The sequence below is a fragment of the Phaethon aethereus genome, assembly GCF_964289735.1.
Source record: "Phaethon aethereus genome assembly, chromosome: 8".
Taxonomy (NCBI): Eukaryota; Metazoa; Chordata; class Aves; order Phaethontiformes; family Phaethontidae; genus Phaethon; species Phaethon aethereus.
Genome location: NC_138584.1, coordinates 6,399,581 through 6,419,464, shown reverse-complemented (window position 1 = coordinate 6,419,464; position 19,884 = coordinate 6,399,581). Strand labels below are relative to the sequence as shown.

At 54.2% G+C, this 19,884-nt stretch overlaps 2 protein-coding genes across 3 annotated transcripts in view; both read left to right on the top strand.

Annotated features, from left to right (window-relative positions):
- RGS8 (regulator of G protein signaling 8) overlaps window positions 1–2,167 on the top strand; it is a gene marked incomplete at both ends in the record, with an annotated part of 24,267 nt that extends 22,100 nt beyond the window's left edge. For both annotated transcript variants that reach the window (XM_082002921.1, XM_082002922.1), the window contains 2 exons: window positions 80–246; window positions 1,985–2,167. In XM_082002921.1, the coding sequence (XP_081859047.1) occupies window positions 80–246; window positions 1,985–2,167 (350 nt within the window). The remainder of the gene's footprint in view (window positions 1–79; window positions 247–1,984) is intronic.
- A 12,832-nt stretch (window positions 2,168–14,999) lies between these two features.
- On the top strand, window positions 15,000–19,337 carry RGS16 (regulator of G protein signaling 16; the record flags this gene model as incomplete). Its single annotated transcript, XM_082003299.1, has 5 exons — window positions 15,000–15,271; window positions 16,546–16,647; window positions 17,341–17,402; window positions 18,707–18,873; window positions 19,137–19,337. The coding sequence occupies exons 1-5, from the start codon at window positions 15,192–15,194 to the stop codon at window positions 19,335–19,337; spliced, it is 612 nt and encodes a 203-aa protein (XP_081859425.1). The 5' UTR covers window positions 15,000–15,191.
- Between the last annotated feature and the right edge of the window lie 547 nt (window positions 19,338–19,884).

The following is a 19,884-nucleotide window of genomic DNA, read 5'->3' as shown; positions in this document are numbered from 1 at the left end:
GATGGAGGGTTGTCTATTAAAGAGGTTTCTCCCTGCCCTCTTTCTCTTCCCATTGTAACTCCACTTGTCTCCCTTGCAGATGGGTTGGCCGCTTTCCGCGCTTTCCTGAAGACAGAGTTCAGTGAGGAAAACCTGGAGTTCTGGCTCGCTTGTGAGGACTTCAAGAAGACCCGCTCGGCAGCCAAGCTGGCCTCCAAGGCTCAGCGGATCTTTGAGGAGTTCATCGATGTGCAAGCTCCTCGAGAGGTGGGTATGCCAGCCCCCGGGGCAGGCAGAGCATCCCTGTGGCGCACGGAGCAGGTCCATCTCCCCCAGCTGGGACCTGCGGGGTGCCGGGGGGTCGGGGAGCCCTCCTCTCCTAGAGGTGATGGTGAGGAGCGGGTAAGGAGGACGGGAATGCCATCCTGCCTGCTAGAGCTGCCTCTGCTCATGGTGACTCACCCCTGGTGAGGGCAACTACTCTGAAGATACTAAATTAGTCACAGCCACTGAGTTCACTGGCAACTGCAACCTACATTTCCTAACCTCTATGAGCTTCCTAGGAATATTTCCCCTTGCTCCTCTCATTTACTATCAATCCCTGAGCAGGCTACTTGGCTCATTTCTCACAGGACATTTTGTATAGAAGCATCCCACGAATGACTAACTTGTTGACTCACCAGGGAGGAGTGTTTATCTGCTGACTAGCTCCCAACTCAAATAGACCTCCTAAAAGATGCGAGCAAGAACTCAGAGCTGAACAAAAAGTGCAGTCACAACCCGGAGCCTGGAATTGTTAAGTCCCCTGTCAAGTACTGACAGGCTGATGGCGACCGTCTGATCCTGTGTTGCGATGTTGGGTTGCGTTATTGTACTCGTAACGCAACCAGGAGGGTGCTCACTGCACCCACTCGCCCACGGCGGTCCTCCAGCGGGATTGCACGGATGCTTGTCGCCACACAGGTGCCTGCGAGGAGATCTCCCTGAAAGGGCTCCCTTTACTCCGTCTTTGAACTAGGAGGGCTATTGCGAGGCCACTGCAAAGCACCCAGACGCACACCACGTGGTGGGGGCATCTCGGGGCACGCTTTGATCTCCATCGCCCTGAGCGAGCATCTTCCCGCTGGTGCTCACGAAGCTGGGTGAGACCGGCAGGACCGCAGGGCTGAATCTGGATTAGAAACGTAAGCGCAGGCTGGATGGGGTCTCTCCTAAAATTTGGTCCTGTTGCCATAAATTTTGGCGTGCTAGAATGTGAAATGACCCTTAAGTGACGCAGAGAGCTAATCTATATTGCTGTCATCTGAGTTAAGACAGACAGCTTTACTTTCTAGACTCCTTTAAGTTTGGATACCGGGTTAATAACAACAAATAACATCTTTTCAGCCGGGTTTTAAACAATAACCCTAACAAACACTGACTGCTTTGCTAGGGAAAGAAAACAGGAAAACTCATGTTGTTGGCTTTGCAAACAAACGGCAGTCATAACACGAGGATGGTTTATTTTCTCAAGCCCCTGCTTGAAATATTGTAACACAAAGCTGTTATGGGAAAAATCAAACAATTTCTTTTATAACAACAGAGTTTAAAAACAATTAATAAGAATGTACTAATAGTTTAAACCCAGCTAAAGGTTCATTCACCCTTATATTGGGCATGCAGTGAAGAATAAAGGGACTCGAGAAATCTTGGTTGACAGGAGAGAGGTTAGGCTGAGTCAGCATTTTTAGAGGATGTGCTACATAAACCTGTGCTTAAGAGCCTGAACAAAAGTAACTTGATTTCAGAAGTGCTCAGATCAATACAAATCGAGTTCAGCTTTCCCAAATTTGGGGCAGGATTTGTAATGCTGGATGGCTAAACTCCGCAGCGTTTGGGGGGCTGTTCAGGATGAGGGCAGGTGCTTGGTGGTTCTGCTTTCACAGCCACGGCTGAGATGAAATATGCCCTTTTAAGCGGGCAAACTGGTCACTCGTACCAAACTCTTTTCTGCTGCTTTTCCCAGGTGAACATAGACTTCCAGACACGGGAGCTGACAAGAAGAAATATGCAGGAGCCCTCCCTCTCTTGCTTTGACCAAGCTCAGGGGAAGGTGCACAGCCTAATGGAGAAAGACTCTTACCCCAGGTTCCTGAGATCCAAAATTTACACAGACCTGCTGTCTCAAACCCAGAGGAGGCTCAGCTAGAGCAGCAATGGGGCTCTCAGAAACCGTGTGCTTCCCACAACAGCCAAAACCCCTGTCTAAATGTGAAACTTTCTTGGTGTTAAAAGCAGTGGGAATGAGAAAAGAGGGAGAAGGGGAAGAGGAGGCTTCCAGAGCGTGATCCAGACATGGTATTAGGACTCTCTGAGTTTCTGTGCTTTTTTTCTGGTAGCAGTAACATCTTGTAGTTTTTGCCTCTCTCTAGCACCAAACCATAATCCTCTCTAGTCACAGGGTCATCTGTTGAGAAGGCAGGTTTCCTTTAAAATTACTACACTGGTTTGTGTGTAAATAACACTACCGCACCTTTCCATCCCTCCAGACATCCCCCTGGCTCTCACCTCTCCCCTGTGTTTGGAAGGGCTCTGAGGGCAGTTCTGAAATTTGTGAAGCCAACTCCAGTCCAAAGCATCGTCTCCCATGCTGGCTGCTGGGGTCTGGATCCAAAGATAGTGAGGAAGGAGCGGGGGGCAGAGAGAGAAGGCAAAGGCACATAATTCATGCTGCTTCCCAGAGTGGAAACCATCAGTGAACCCTGCTCACCTTCCCATTTTGGTTGCACATTTTATGACACCAGCTGCTACCCTGTCACAGCCCCTTATCTTCCAGGGATAGAGACTAAGATTTGTTTTCCGTATGACTGTCAAGGAGTTGAGTTTTCCTCATGAGGAAGGTAATCCCAAAAGCTCTCACTAGAGCTGGTCGGGCAAGTCTTCTAGTGCGAATGATTGTTTTTCATTAATATTATTTATTTGTACTGTAGTTCAGCCTCAGGACCTCAGTTGTCGTCCAGGCTTGATTGTGCTAGGCACTGTACCAAAACCTAACACAAAGAGGCTCCTGGCTGCCAGAGACATTAACAGGCTTGGTGGCTTCTTGGAATGACCTGCCAGCTGTCGGAAAAGAGTCAAGAGGAGGAATGTCCCATCTGCCCCATGCTGAGACGTAAGAAGAGCACAAGACCTGCCTGCTATGGCAGATAGCATTTTTCATGTAGTTCCTGACCAGCACGTGGCAGGGAGAGGTTACATGAAAATCACAATTATATTTTTATTATTTACTGATTATTGACTGTTGTTACCTACTGATTGTCCACTGTGGGTTCAATGTCATGTAAAGAACTGCTAAAGACACGGACCCTGCTGCATGGTGCTTGCTTAAAAACAGGACACAGGGAAGCACACAGTGAGCAGGACGAGCGTCCGGGTGTGAAGTGGTGCGTGAAGTGTACTTTGGCTCTAATGCCATAGCCTGGATAGCCCGCTGCAGGAGAAGACTCTGTGCAGATGTCAGTGGTGTAGCACCTCCTCTGTGCTGTGCAATAATACTCACCGTCCGAAGGCCCCGTTGCTATGGCTTTGCTTTTCCAGCTTATCAGCTGTCAGATTCTTGCAATATTTGCTAGTGGAGAAGCGGACAGCCTGGCTGTGGATTTAAGCCTACAGACCAGAAGTCTATATTCTTAGTTTTATGAAGGCCTGGAAATCAACTCCACGGATCTTCTCCTCTCTGTCACCCACAGATCAGAGGCTGTAAACCTCGGCTCTAGTTTAGGGCGGTGGGTAGGTTTGATCCATCAGAAAGCTGTTGGTCAAGATTTAGTGTATGTGGTGTAAACTAAGTAGACTGAATTCTAAAGCTAAGCATAATGTTTTCAGAACGAGATACAAAAAGCCTCCTTGGATATTAAAAGTTACTGCCCATGCGTTAGGTAGGAAGCGGGTTTTGAGGCTTTTTGTAAGGATGCTATGTGGGACATTAGAGAAATGGTTTAGGATCAAGATAGGGATGGTAAGCATGTTTGTTTTATTTTGGAGGTGTATCCCTGTGGTAGCTAAGACACTAAAATCTAAGTACGGTGCAAGTGCAAAATTTCTGTTCAGTAGGGAAACCTGCTTTTCAATAGCTGGTTGGCTGGCTCTAGAATTCTCCAGTTGTTTTGTGAGAAAAGATGAGTGAAAGGTGGGCACTGGAAGGTGCCCCAGATCCATCCAAGGAGTCTACATCATGCAGTGGCTCAACCAGCCATGAGTTTAGCTGCTCAAGGGCCCACGGCTTCATGGCAAACAAGGTACCTGGCAAAGAAGGTCTAGTGGGACGGGTGTCTGGGGAAAGTTGTGCAATGCCCTGGAAGGAGTCAAAGGCAGAAGCAAAGGATATAAAGTCGTGCATCCGGTGGCTGTCCCTGGTGATGTCTGGGCTATACCAAGTGGAACAATCACATCACCTATACAGCCCCCTCCTGCTATAGGTGAAAGGAAAGGAGGAGGGCAAATTATCCCACGTTGCAGTGAAACACTCTCAATACTTCACCTGCAAAGGAGGATGCAAAGCCACTGACTGTGAGGAGGGGCTGGAAGAACCCTCCTTTCCACAAAACGCTATGTCTACTACATCTGCATAACACAGGATGGACTGGGATCACTCAGGGGCACGGGTTTGCTTTGGCTGAAATAGTTCCCAGTTTTATCCAGCGTCGCTGCGACCGGTGATCCAACCGCTGCAACGTGGCAGCTCAGCTTCCCAACGCTGTGGCACCAAACAAGCTGGTTGCAAGGGATGAAGGGAGGCCACCTTTTCCGGCCCTGCCTTCCTCTGTTTCAGCCTCCTCTTGACTGCACATGCAAAAAGCATCCCAGTGCTGCCCTGGATGTGAGACAGCACCAGCAGGCTTATGGAGTCATGGCTTTTAAAGAGGAGGCAGAAGGCCATGTTAACTGCCTTGTGGTTTTTCTCTTAAAGCCACCAAGACACCTTCTGAGTGGGCTTGGATGATGCTGACCTCTAGTGCCAGCTGCTGCATCCCAGACAAGGCTTTGCAGCAAGGTGCCCTGCAGGCACCCGTGGCGGGGCGGGTCGCGGAGACAACCTGGCGATGAGGGAACAGCAGAAACAAGATGTTCTTGTCGAGGAATGAGGAAGAGAAACTCGGAAGGGAGGACAATTCCCAGACTTCCCAGATGGCTACAAAGGCCGGTCCTGTTCAGAGTGTGACTCCAGAAAGCCCAGGAGGTCACCTCTGTCAGCGAGATCCTCCAGTGTTGGTGCTGGCATCCTTTCGGTTCGTGTCAGAATTCATCCAAAAACTTCAAAAAGTAGCCAACACGCCGTAGAAACCAAGCTCCCCTCTCTCCTCCATCGACCTGGGGAACGGCTTCGAGCAGGCACACTCAGGATGGCATTGCTGCACTTGTGACAGGGACTGTACTCATGCTGGCTGATGTAGGAGAAGTGTTTTGCCTATTAAATTTGTGCCAGACAATATCCTCCACAGGAAACATCCTAGAGCACTGAGTGGAGCAAAAGTATTGTCTGAGGCATGTGAGTCTATCACGGTTATTTTTGTTGCTGCTCTTACAGTCTGTCTCTCTTGATGGAAAGCAGACTAGTTATTTAAAGTGATTTTTTTCATTTTTTTTAAACAAGAAATTGGCACCAGCTGCCTCTTTTATGCCAAATGTCAGTCTGAAGTGAATTAAAATAGGCAGCTTATAGCTCTTCCCATTAAACCAGGGGCTGATTAAGGAAATAATGACTGAGCCAAAGCGTCGGAAAGCACTGAGTGATGACTAATCCCCATCAAGGACAAATATCCTATCTTTGATTCATTTCTTACTGAAGTGAAAGGGATATTCATAACTTACAAACCCCGTTTCCTCCCTCCACAGGCACACACCTCCAAAATTTTGCTCCTGTTTCAAGTAATGTCAGAATGTGCCATCATGTGAGGAGAGGGGAAAAAAATCGTTTTGCTCAGCTCTTTTTATTCTGTGCATTTTCTGGCATGCGTCCAGTCAGCTCCCAAGTCCTTTGCCAGCAAAAGGGAAGAAGAGTTTACAAATTGCCTTTTCGATAAGCTTCAGACATTGTTAACTCACAGAAGCAGATGCAGAAGCCAAATCTGCTTTGAGTTTTTCTCCTGCTTTGGCCCGTCAGCCAGGTTTGGGATAATTTCCATCACTTTTACTGGACTTGTTAAGGTACCGATGGGTCCCTGCCCTCCACGCTGGGAAGGTGTGAAGGGCAAGGTCCTGCTGGTCTAAGCAGGGGAGGGAAATAGGTGCGTGTGCCTGCGGGTGCGGGTGGGCGAGAGTGCATGTGACTTCATGTGTATGTTATTTAGTGTCTCCTAGTAGAGAAGCTTTTATGAGACATAGATGTGCATGTTAAAATAGGAGAATTAGGCATAAATGACATAAAATGAGATTTTTAGCCAGTGTCGTGTTTGCTTTGTGTGTAAGTTTGACTAGTAGTAAGAGACGTAAAACTCTGCTAGGCTTCCAGTTACCCATAAGAGCACATGTATCAAACTGAACTGAACGTTCACCGATAGACACAAAACCAAAATGTTTACAGCATTCAGAGCAATAGCAAAGCATACCTCATGCCAGTCCTGGAGTGCCTCTCGCCCATCAGTGCAAGCTCTCCCCTCCCTGGGTGCCTCTCGCTTCTCCCTCCCAACCCCTCTCCTCCTCAGTCCTGTCCTCGGGGTCTTCCCTCCTCCTCCTCCTCCTTATGGTTTCCTCCCTGAAGCACTCCTCTCCATGCCAACCTTCCTCTCCACCAGCACTGTTTGTCCCCATGTATCTGAGCCTGGGTCTCACACAACCTCCTCCCATGCCCTCCTGTTTGCATACCCTCCATCCCAACTATTCCTCCTCTCTTCGTTGCCTTTTACTTCCCCAGACTCTCGCCTCTGGTCTTGCCGTCTCTCTCCTACGTACCTCCTACTGTCACTATAAACATCCTAGCAGCTATTCCTTGCCCATTATATAAGAAGAAAATGCTTCACATAATTTCTGCATTATCTTTCATTCCTGGGGCTGCTGCACTTTTCTTCCTTGGTACTGTGTTTTCTCCGGCATCAAAGCGTTATATCACAGGACTGGAATTAAAGTACATTTTGCTGCTAGACCAGAATGCTTTTCTCTACCACGCACCCCTTGGGCTTTGCAGAGGTTTGTCTTGTCCCCAGTATCGTGTCGTCTTCTTCCATCTACGCTCCACGTGCTGCGCTTGTGGCAAGGGCTGGCCAGCTGAGAGGGCGGCTGTGCTGCGCGGAGGCAGGGTCACAGCTCTGCTTCCTCTTGGCTTTCTGGTATAAAAAAGAAAAGAGCGTAAATAAAGGTGTGTGTGTTGTATTTGCTGAGTAAAGTCAGTCATTCTGCTCTGTGCCTCCTCTTGGTTTTACTGGAGGGATGTGTCTCTAATGTGAGACTGCAGTAAACTCAACTGGAGTTCAGGGAACGGGGGGCACGGGAGGGAGGTGGCAAAAGGAGGTGAGCTTATTACTGAAAAACCCCAACATTTCTGGCAAAAAGGCACAGAAGAAAAGGCAGTGCCTGCTTCTGGAGGCACCTGGTATACCAGGGAGGTATGGGGACCAGCCGCGGTGTGAATCGCTTGTCTCCAGTAGCCCCACAACTCCCAGTTTGCATCATGTGCCAGATGCCCCAGGCTGGATCTAAAACATGACGGATGAGGAGCTGCTTGGCTTTGCATTTACAGCGTAGATAACAGCGTTATCCGAAGAGAAATGTCTTCACGTTGCTCTGTCTATGCCTGCAGTCACCAGCTAAAAAGCAATGAGGAGAGGGAGGCATCTTATTTTGTGTTTGCTTATGCAGCCCTCTGCGGGATTATCGGTAATGAAGAGAGCAGGGTACAGGTACTCCCTGGGGTAGATCCTCCTTCCTTAAAAACCGTGATCGAAGTATCTCACTCTCCTATAACCTCTCTCCGCCCTCCTCTACAAGCGACCCAAATCAGACACGCAGAGTTCAGGTTTTTCTTTAAGCTCTCTGGCACCTCCACCTTTGGTGGGATGGCAGTGTCCCACCGGCAGGAAGGGGCCTTGAGGACCCGACTTCAAACCCAAGCACCAAGTAAGTCTGTCTTAAATAATAAAGATGTCTTGTTCCTTGGGAAACGTGCTTGTGGGTGGCTCAGAAGAGATTTAGGAGGGTGTTACTGTATGGAATGAAGTCAGAAGTGAGCCAACAGGTCACCTGGGTAGAAAGACCAGCTCTTTTAAGACCTTCCCTATGCCACGTTTTTATTTTAATTAGGTCCCAGTGCTGTAAGTGCCTCCGCAGTGTCTGGGTGCCGCTGGTGTTGGTAGGTAACTGCGGGGGCTCTTTGGGCAGGACACACTGGCTCTTCAGTCGGATTCCTTCCCATTCAGGGGAAGGCACGGGCTCGGGTTTGGTTTGACCTTCCCTCCACGTTAGCGGCTCGTTTGCTAGGCTCACCGTCTCCTGATGAGGCTGGAGCAGCTCCTCAGCCATACCAGATGTCCAGCTGGCAACGATATCCCCACTGAGTTGTGTCAGCACATTGTGAAGTGCTGCTCACCTGTACTGTATAGCGACCGTGAGGACGTAATACACCGCCTGGGACTACTTGCTCTCTGACCAGTGACTGAAAAGGCACGAGTCCGGAACATGGTTTAGCGGGCATGGTGGTGTTGGGTTGATGGTTGGACTTGATGATCTTAAAGGTCTTTTCCAACCATAATGATTCTGTGTGATTCTGAGTTGAGCATGTTTTTCTGCATGGAGAAAGAAAGTGGGAACTGCAAGCCTGGGGCTGGAGAGGTGTCTCCTAGCAGAATTGCTGAGGAGGAAAAGAACAGGAGAAGCTTGTGCCTTCTTGGGCCCTGCCATCACCCTTCTGCATGCTGGTTTCACTGGTGCAGATGTGCTGGATAGGGCAGCAAAGGGATGTGTTAACTCTAAGCAGTCAGTCTCCTCTGTTGAAGCAGTTTAGAACCAATCTCCCTGGAGGTACAGCCAGAGGAGATGAGTCAGAAATACTGTCAGTAGGATCTAGGAGACTACAAGGAAGGTAAATCTGAAGAGCTGCGGTTGGAGCCGAGCAGGAGTGCTGGCTTCAGCCCGGGGAGGCAGGCAGCAGGGAGAGCAGTGATGGCCGGTGCCGATGGGTGGCACGAGCAGCCCTTCATCGCTGACAAACCACCCGCTCCCCCGGACCGGGTACCTCGCAGAAACACATGTAAATCTGCAGGACCTTCCTGGAGGGGACGGGCTCGCCGCGCTTGCAGCCAGGGCAGCGGCAGCGGGTAACTGCTTGTTTGGGAGAACGGAGAACCGAGCACTCTGCCTGCCGGGAGTGTGGCAGGGGACACGGGGCTGCCCAGGCAGCCGGTCGTCTCTCTCCAGCCCGGCCACCTCCACACGCATCCTGCCGTCCCGCATGGAGAAGTGGTGATGGCTTCAGAGCAAATGCTCTTTATCAGCCCATTAAACCCACCGACACGCAGCCAGAAGTGGCCACGGCAGAAGTGGCACGGCGGAGGGCATCAGCTTTTCCCGTGCACCCGGTGCGGCTCCCGCCTGACCCTCTGGCAGCGTTCCCGTCACGCTGCCTTATTGCCAGGCGTGAAGGCACGCGCCGAGCCCGCTCCCCGTGCCGGGACCAGCGGTGGGGGATGCACACGCAAGGTCTCCCAGAAAAGCGAGCCGTGCGGATGGATCAAGCTTGATCAGGCCATGAAGAGCAAAGAAATGCTTTCTTCAGGCTATAAAAAGCGGCCCCGGGCTCCAGCAGGCAGCTCGCATCAAGGTCTCGGCTTGATCCATCCTTGGGGGATAAACTGGGGAGAGACAAGCAGGAACAGGCTGGTGAGTCACCGGCAAAGCCCGGGGCGAGGGCTGGCAGTGGGGATGGGGGCAAGCAAGTAAGGAATGGGAAAGGCAAGGGTCGGCTCGGCAGACAGGGAAAGCACGTCTGGAGACCAGGGTGTGCGTGAGCTAGAGATGGGCAGCAAGAGCCCCAGAAGTCAGAGCAACCTGGAGACCCAAGGGCCAGTTTAGGGAGTCTGGAAGAGGCTGGGCTTGCTGGGGAAGCACTGGGCAGCAGCTGAGGGCAATCGTGGATACAAAAGGGGGAAGGGGAGGTGTTAGTAGGGGCAGAGATCAGAGTGAGGGCAGTTTGGGAGGGGTTTTGATGTCAGCAGAAAATTGTGGGGTGGGAGATCTGCTGCTCAGTGGGGCTGGAGCAGCCCCGTGGGGGCTGGAGCTTGCCTGGAGAAAGGGCTTCAGTGGGGAAGGGCTGAGGCCAAGCAGAGCATCTCCTGAGCAGGTCTGGTAAGCGAGGGAGAGCAGTGACCTGGATGTGGCCTGGCCCTGGGTGCATCAAGGGCACTCCTCGCCCGGTGCACAGCCCGTCCTCCTGCTGAAAGGTGAGTGTTTGCTACGTGGTCTGCACAGGGTTGCTCTTGAAAACAAATGTTAAATGAGCTTGTTTTTCTCTGGGAATTGATGCAGGGGGATTTATCACTCCTCCTGTTTTCTTTCATTCCCTTTTTTTCCCCTAATTCCCTTCCCTTCTTTTATTGTTTTTCCTTTTCGTCTGCTGATTCTTCCCTCTAAGCCTGTCTCTGAGACACAACAATTTGCATGCATCCAAGGAAGGATCTGCCATTAGTGCTGCTCTGTCCCTCCTCTTATTTAGGATATATTTAGCCATTGCCTTTGGTTTTGTTTTGGTTTTTGGTGTGTTGTTTTTGGTTTTTTTTCCTTGCTGTTCAGTGTTGTTAAAGAGCAGGTGCCAGGAACAGAAAAAGAAGATTAAAAATACCTGCTGTCAGATACCTCTCCCTGCGCAGATGTGCTCCGGTGCCGTGCAAAGCGAGCACGTGAGCAGAGTGGGTAACAGCTGCCCCTTGAAAAGCTCATTTGTAATTCCAATTTTTGTTCTGTTTTGTTTTTTTCAATAATCTCTTTCTGCACTGCTACAGGCTCCTTGCGCTTCATGAGAACGCAGCGCGCGCTTTTGTCGGGAATCAATTAAACGCCCCGAGGGTTAGGGCGAGGGCCGGTTGTCGCACACAAGCCACAGAGGGACCCGCGCCGCTGCCTGTGCGGGCAGCTGCCCGTCCTGCAACGGGGTGGGGGTTTCCCTGGGTGGGAAGGCATGGATGGAGCCAGGCTCGCCTGCAACCAGACGTCCCACGGCAGCCCCCGCTGTCCCTGTCTCGGAAGCTGTGCCCGTGGCCGCGACCCAGCCGTGACGCGGCTCCTTGGGGACCCCTTGCAAGCGCCCTGCCGGGGGCTCAGCCTCGGTGGCTTCCCCGCTCCTCTCGGGCACCGTCGCCAGCCTCCGAACGATGCCGCGCTCCTGCCTGCGCGGCGGCAACCTCCCGACACGGGTGATGCCCTCCCAGCACGCCTTTCCCCGTCTCCTTCGCCTGCATCTGTCCTTCAATGCAACCAGAGCTTAACAGCAGCTCACTGGGGGAGGAAGGGGCTGTGCGACACCAGCAGAGCCTCTAAGTCTCTCCCTTCTACTCCTCTGCGCTCAGCGCCGGCCGGATTCCGTGCAGACAGCTCGGCGGGACTCGGCGGGCGTCCGGCAGCCTCTGCTGAAGCAACGCAGGGAGCGTGCGGTGCCGTCTTTGGGTTTTACTGCTCCTGATGGCCACCTCTGTGGTTCCCCATCAGCTTAGGAGAAACTGGCCTGCATCTTCCGCGATGCAGCGAGCCCCCAGCAGTGTGGCTCGCCCTGGTTCTTCCTCTCCTCCTCCTCCTCCCTGCCTCCCCTTCCCATCCATTTCTGTATCCTCCCCTTCTTATTCCACTCAAACCATACAAAAATACCTGGTACCAGAAACTCTCCTCAGAGCTTGGCTGTGCTGTGGGGCACACGTAACGAGGGCACTTCGGACCGAGTCAACAGTCCCTCCCTGCTACCTGCCTCATTTGTGTAGTTTCGGGGCCGAAAACTTTATTTTGCAAGGTCGCTGGCGCCTCACAAAAACTAACCCAGAAACAACAGCAGCAATACCTGGGGCTGAGAGGTTTTGCGTTTTGCTTCTGATGGGGAAGCCGGTAACTGTAACCCTGCAAACGCTGGATGCAGCTCTCCCACCGTGGTCCAGCCATCTCCCAGTCCGAGCATGCAGGGTGTCCCCGGTGGCCCCTGCCTGGGTTGCCAGGACCTCCCTGGTGGAAATGAAACCCCAAGAGGGCCGGTCCCCATGGATGGGAGGTGGGCTTCGTGCTGGCAAGGCTGCGGCACGGTTACGGGAAGGGAGCCCGGCCCCAGCCGTTGCGACACACATGAGTTTTTTTGTGTTCCAAAACAAGGACTGATAATACAGACAACCCACGGGAGGCTGCTAAGCTAAATGAGACAGGAAGCGCGTAATTAAATTAGATATAGAGCGGCATGAAGACATCTGAGTACACATACATCGCTGGGCTTGGAGGCTATTGCATAACCCTCCTGAAGAGCTCTGTATTATAAAATATTGCACCTACTGCATGGCAAGCTGCTTCTCCTTGAACAGCACCTCCCAGCCCGTCGAAGGGGAGAGTTAAAAAAGCTGCCCCAAGGGAGCAGAGCTGCCCGACGATGGCTTGTGGCGGTGGCTGCGGCAGAGCGGGCGGGGGGTCTGTCCTGGCCTTGGCGGGGAGGACGTCACCGGAACGGCCGAGCCCGTTCCTCTGCCTGGTACCGGCACCGCAGCGTGTCCTGGAGCCAAGCGCCGGTTTCAGACACCCACCCGTGGGACTCCGTCGTGAGTGTGGCGTTTCCTACGGCTCTGCGCATCTTCCGGCTGGGCGACAGTCGTGCCCAAGAAGATACAGCCTTTGACTGACTCTTTCCCTCCCACTGCGGTTTTATGAGGGTCCCTCCTTCCCATGGGGGCTTGCAGGGACCAAGCTCCCACCGCAGATGTTTCCTCATTCTGCCTCACCACCAGCCTTGCCTCAGCTGAGCCAAGCGCTTCAAAAGCTGCCTCGGAGGGGACAAGGCAAAACCACACATGCAGTCACCCAGCGCACATTATTTTGGTGGGGGGACAGGGGCTGAAGCAAAGTGAAGGTTTCAGCAGGCTGTCACACCAGGGCAAAGCTGGGCAGGGTTTCTCCGCTCCGGCTTGTGTCACCCATGCTCCTTTCCCATAGATGAAGTCCTGCTTAACGCTGGGCATGCCCCAAAATGATGAGACCAAACAACACCAGGGCATTGCTGAGCACCGCAGCTGTGCGGAAAACCGGTAAGGAGAGGGAGATGCAGGTAGTGGAGGAGAAGGGCCATAACCACCATGGCTGTCGTCGGCCAACTGCTACGGCTGGGAGGTGAGGGCAAAGGGTACGTGTGCGTGGCCAGTGCCGAAATACCCAGGTGCGATCCTCTTCTGGGGGTAGCAGGAGCCCGTACCCACGTCAGCACGGCACTGCTGCTGCGATACCAGTGCTCCCAGCATGGCAGCGAGCTGGGGTGGAGCACCATGCTGATGTGGCCAAACACCTCCAAAACCTGCCTTAGACTGAGTGCCCTTGTAACTGAGTGAGGTCTGTGCTCTTAGCACCTATACAGGAAAAAGGCAATCCTGTAGCCCTCTCACCCTTATTCTTCCCCTTCTTCCCTTAAACCCACAGCAAGGATCATGGCTCTAATCATGGTTTTGAGAAAGACAGGAGTCCCCACCACAGTTCAAGGGAGCCGAGGCGCCTAGCGCTCCTCCAAAAGCCCCGTCCTGAAATCCTCAGGCTTTGGCATCCCAGAGAAGCCTTTCTCCCTGCTCCGGCGCCCAGACGGCTGCGTGCCGCCACCTCCCCCGGCGCGGCTTGTCTCCCGCAGGCACAATGCTCCACACTGTCCCGCGTGTGGTCGATGCGGGCAGGGAGGGCAGGAGACAGCCTGAGCTCTGGAAAAACCTCTGTGTTGGCTGCGCGGCTGGGGATCGCAGGGACCGAGTGGGGAGGAAGGAAGAGCATGAGGAGAGAAGATGGCAGCTCTTGCATTTGCCCTGGGATGGCCGTGGGCCGGGGGGTTTAGGGTCGCTCCCCGCACCGTGGTGAGCTCTCGCCCAGAGCCACCGACCGGGGGATTGCGGGGGGGGCAGCTGCCCGGGACCCTGCGTGAGCCTGACCTCCGTATGGGGACCTCTTGGCTGTCGCGGACCCCTCTGCTCGTTGCACCAGACCTTGGGGTTCTCTGGTGCGCAGTGTCTGACGCTCCGTCTCTTGATCCTTCTCTTTCACCGGTTCAGTCCTTCCCCTCCAGTTCCCAACCTCTCCCCTGCTTTTAGTCTCTTCTTTCCATCTTGTGTTCTCATTAGGATCCACCTTTACCAGATGTTTTCCCATGCTTTGCTCAGCCTTTCTTTGATGTGCACCCCCTCCCCTTCCCCTCTCCCACCATAGACCCCGCAGAGGATTTGTGATGAAGTGCCCCTTCTGCCAGCACACAGGGTCAGACGTCAGTCCTTCTTCATCCTGGCTGTGGACCATGTAATGTGGGGGGATGTGGAAACGCTGCACCCTTCTGCTCTCTCTGCCATGTGAGGGGGCTGTGTTACACTGCCCTGGGGAGCGCAGACCCTTCCCCCAGGCTTTGCATCTGCCCCCGAGATGCTGCAAAACAGCCTGACTCTGCTGGGGACTGGCATCCCCCGCTTAAACCAGCCGGGGAAAAGCCCGTTGCAGCGATGCCGCCGCTCCAGCCCTGCAGCAGGGAGGATTGGAAGTCCTCGGGCAGCAGGACGGAGGTGACGAATGGCCGTGCGTTACGGCGTCGGTCCTGTCCCTCTTGCTCTCCCCATCTGCGTATGCACCCGCCGGCGGTTACTCCGCCGGCTCCACACGTCGGTGGAAACGAGCCTGTTTTTTCCTGTTATCGAGGAAGCAGTTATGACTGTGATGTTCAAGGACAAGCCTGGGCCTCCCACCCCGCCTCCCCTAACAGCACAAGAGAAACCTGCCTAAGCCGTTATCTCCGCCGGGCGATGCCAGAGCAGCTTTTGGTTGGCTGGAGGCTGGAGCGATGCCGGATCCCCCTCCCAGCCCTCCCGCCTCCCACCCGATATAAAGCACGGCTCTTTGCTGGTTTTCCAGCCGACGGCACGCAACCGTGGGCGCAGGTGGTGCCGCAGCTGCCTGTTGCACGCTCCTGCGGCCCCGTGCACGCTCCTGCGGCCCCGTGCACGCTCCTGCAGCCCCGTGCACACTCCTGCTGCCGCCGTAAGGACCCGATGAGTTGCTGGATGCCCGGGTGCCCAGCTCTCAGTGTGTGCTGGGGGTTAACCGCGCTCCCCATCACTTGCCTGGAAAGGTAAGGGGCTTCGCCACGCCGCAGTTCTGGGACGCAGAGGGGTAGCTGGAAAAGATGCACCTAACTTCAGAGCGGCCGGGCCGGCCTCTGCTGCTGCGGTCGTGATGGTTTGGTAGAAACCGGGGCGCAGACCGCAGGGAAACACGCAGCAAAGGATGGCCCGAGTGATTTGTTTTGGCTGCGTCCCCAGGAGGGGAGCACAGAGGTAAAACGTGCAGAGGGAGAGGAGGCTGGATAGGGCTGCCCTGCCTGTGTCCGGGTGGACACACACGCGAGAGTTGTTCCTCCGGCTCCGTCTGGGCAGAACTTCCTTCAGGTTGGCAGCAGCAGGACTATTTTTGTCGACACGGTTGAAATGTTCAGTGACATGTTGCTCCTCCTGCCAAACATGGCTACAGAGCCCCACGCTGCCAGCTTGACATTTGAACACTTATTTTTGTACGGGCGCCTTGGGATGCCTGAATGAGCTGCAGCACGCAAATAGCAGCGGGGCCGTGTGCTGCCTCGGGGAGACCCCGGGGAGAGGAGTCGATTTAGCAGCAGCTCCTGCCGTGTTGCCGCAGAGACCTCCCGGTAGGGAGGTGCCTCTGTGCCACCGCCGCAGAGCCGTGGTGACGGGCGGCCGCGTCCCAGGCTCTCGCAGAGCGGGCGCTGGCACGGGAGCATCGCACCGGCACCGGGCTCGCCGGGTCTCGAAGGCATGGGGTAGGTGGATGGTGCCATCCCGGAGCGCAGCCATCCCCGCGGCGTGGTGGCAGGTTCCTAGTGACTCAGGGGCACCCCCCAAAAAAAAAAAAAAGGGAGGGGAGCATCAGCTCTACTGCCGCAGCCTGACAGCAGGGAGATGCTCCCGCTCTGCCAAGCAGAAAGCAATCGCGGTGTTTTTCCAGTGTTTTGAGAGCAGTGTCGAGGGGGGCGGGGAAAGGAGCCAGGTTAGCTCCCGGCAGCTGCGGGGGCCGTGGGGGGTCCGGCTGGGCTGCCTGCCCCGGAGGAAACGCTGCCCGTGCTCTACCAACGCATGCCGCGCTCCCTGGAAAGTGAGCGGGAGGAAACGGTCCCCGGGCTTCATGCACTGCTGAGCACGGTTGCCAGGGAGCAGAAAAAGCAATTGGGGGAACATTTATTTCGTACACCAGAAGGCAGAGAAGCAGCCGAAACTGAGGAGCGAGGGCTGCCGCTGCGAGCTGTGCCGGCTCGGTGGGGTGCAGACCCTCTGAGGCGGGGCAGTGGCAGCAGCAGTCCGGCGGTCCCGCAATCCTACCTCTCCTTTCCAGAGCCAAGGATCTGAAGACCCGCTTAGGGATCCTGCTACATAAGCCAGAGCTGGGACACAGGATCGGGACCTCCAGCAAGTTGCAGCTGGGCTCCAGGTGGAGGTAAGCCAAGCAGTGCTGTGTCCCAGGCTCAGCCCGGGTCGGGTCCCAGTGGACCAGGCTAGCCTGGGGGATGCTCCTGTCCGTCTGCGCAGCAGAGAGGACAGAATGCAGCTTGCCCTCCCCACGGTCCCACCCCGGCAGGCAGGGAAGGCGGATCACTTCCCAGCTCCACCAGTTATAAAATCAGACGGGGGAACTGATGCTCTGGCATTAGGCACAAGAGAGCAGGTCGTTAGCCACAGGCAAGAAACCCAGAGGGCTCCCGCAGTTTCTGGTGTCTCAGACCAGTGCCTGGGACTCCTGGGGAATGCAGGCAGCATTAAAAACAAAATACCAAATATTGTTGCTGAAGGCAGGGTGTCTTCTTGCAGAGGAGGCTCTGCCAGGCTTGCATCAGCAGAAAAGGGCTCTTCTGAGTATCCTCTAGAGAAGCTACCTGGCCAAAGCTGCACGATGGAGCTGAGGTCTGGTGAGCCGTCGGGGACGGTAAAAGAAAGGGAGAAAGGAAAGAGAGCCCACAGGTAATGGATACTGGGGTCCCGCTTTGGTTTCCTACCGAGTGCCGCTGCCTCCCTTCTTGTCCCGTCTCCCATTAATGGGGCTGCTTGACTGAATCGCTGCCGTCCTTCGCCGCGGGGCAGGAGAAGTGTTGTCAGCGGGACAGCAGGTCTTACATCCTTTTGTCTTTTCCAGAGACTCCTCACGAGAGGTGCTCGAATGGAGGGAGTCCTTCGACCAGCTCTTGAAGAGTAAAAGTGAGTAGGATCTTGTTTTCTTCTCTTGGTGAGAGCGCGTAGGACAAGCGAGGGGGTGACTGTATGCCTGCAGCCAGTGCAGAAAGAAATCTTGTCTCCTCCTCAAATGAGACGCTTTAGGATTTAGAAAGAGGCCCCTTTCCTGCCCTGACAGAGCTGATGCACAGGGCTTATTGCCTGGCTTGTACCCTTTTCTTCTGGCTGGGTGCTTTTTGGGGGGCACAAGTGCGGTCTTGCCACACCTCGCTGCTGCCTCGGGACCCGAGCATCATTGTGGGCATCCCGTGTGCAGCAGTCGGTCAGCGGGAACATCACACCACGCCCTGACCGTCCTTTTCTCAGGAGAAGGCAGCATGTCTGCTCTTGGTGTCCTCCTTTGCACAGCAACGCAGCCACCTCCCCGCAGGCTTTTGCTGCCCAGAAAACTGCATTGCTGCCTTCTGTCTGTCCTGTGCCTCTGGGGATGGGTCTTCCACAGGGAGAAGGAATTCAGCTGCCTTACTGAGTTACACGTGGCCGTTTTCCCCCCCAATATTTGCTATACCCATGGTGATGCACAGGGCTCCCATAAGGTGCCATCTCCCTCTCCCCCATGCAGACAGTACCTCCAGACCCAGAGAGGGGACCTCTTTTAGAGTCCTACACATAATCCCTTCCTTACACTGGGCTTTACAGCAGGTACACAATGGTAGAAGTGCCAGATTTTAATACAAAAGTAATTTTCTACCTTAAAAGTTATTCCACAGCAAGAGAAAGTCCTTCCATAGCGCCAGTTTGGGGCTAAGCATATATTTTTTTCCAGCCTTCCTGACGTGCTGTGATGGCTAATAAGCATCTCCAGCTTTGTAACTTAATACATCCCCCCAAACTGGCTCTGAAATCCTTGCTGCAATTACTCTCCCATACTCCTCAGCATCTCGTTCCCCCTAGATTTCAGCTGAGAAATAAAAATAAAGCCATCGCTGTTCGGTTCCTGCAGGCGTACCGATACTTCGGTGGATTTCTCCTTAGGTAGAATTAGCTCTTTTCCGAAGCTGTAAAGAAAATACTCTGAAGCCTCATTACAGAAAGGTCAGATAAATAAAACAAGAGGATTACTTGTCTGTGGGAAAGGATTTTATTGGAGTCTAGAGGCCAATTAGTAGTGTCTCAGTGGATGGAATTTGCCTGGAGGGAAAGGAAATCTGCGGATGTCATGGTCTGAGCTCCCAGGGCAATGCTCGCAGGCAGCGCCGCGTCTGGCAGCCATCCTCCTCTTCCTCCCCCTCCTCTGCCTGTTAACTGCTCTTCTCTCCCCTCCCCAGGTGGGGTGACAGCCTTTCACACCTTCCTGAAGACAGAGTTCAGCGAGGAAAACCTCGACTTCTGGCTGGCCTGCGAGGACTTCAAAAAGACCCGGTCAAAAACTAAGCTGGCCTCCAAGGCCAACAGGATCTTTGAGGAGTTTGTCCAAAGTGAGGCGCCCAGGGAGGTGAGAGCATTTTTTGCCTCTGTCCTGTGGCATCAAATAGGGTAGGAAAAGAATAAAATACCCCAGTGGGATTTATGAAAGTGGGAAAATGTGCTCTTGTTCATGAGAGCTTTCATTTCAACCTTGCGTGGTCCGCCAACGCAAGGGGATATAAAGGCTTGCGAGCATCTTCACCCTCATTTGAAGATGGAGAAAAGAGTTTTCCTCCCCCCCGGAGGGGAGCTAATGCCGAGTTAATGTTTGTGGGTGCTTCTTCCTTGCAGGTGAATATCGACCACGAAACCAGGGAGATCACCCGGAAGAACCTCTCAGGTGCCACCTCCGCTTGCTTCAACGAAGCCCAAGCCAAGACTCGCACCTTGATGGAGAAGGACTCCTACCCCCGGTTCCTGAAGTCCGCCTCCTACCAGGACATGACCAAACAGGCCACCAGCCGCGGTGTCAGCAAGCGGTCGCATACCTGACCCGAGCCCGAATCCGCTGCGGGGGGACGAGCTGGGGGACCGGGCAGAGGCTGAGAGACAGTTTGCAAGGGCTGAGGTCTGCGCGGCGCGGTTTTGGCTGAAGTCCTGGCATTTTAGGAGGATCCCCAGGACCTCAAGCACCTCAGCTTCTCAACGAGCTGCTGGGAAGAGAGGTCCTCTCTCCCCGGAGGAGCGGAGCGTGTGGGAACCGCTCGCACGCCGGCGTGTGCCCGATGCCTCCCCTTGCGGCACGGCCAGAGACCTGCACCACCGCAGAGGCGGAAAGAAATCGGATTTGAGTTGCAAGCCGGGGCGAAGGAGACCGGATTCCCCGGAGCATCCGTAACAGGAGAGCTCCCACCTGCTCCCAGGGCCCTGCCTCTGACCTGCGGCATCAGGCAACTCCCGCCGTGCCCGGGGCGGCCGCCCCAGACCTGCCCGCAGGGCTTTTCCCGTGAGGGAACATCCAGAATAAAAGTCGAAAGACTGCGTGGCGTTTTCAGCCAGAGGGACCCCGCGCCTGCCTTCTCCTGACCCTGAGAGCCTT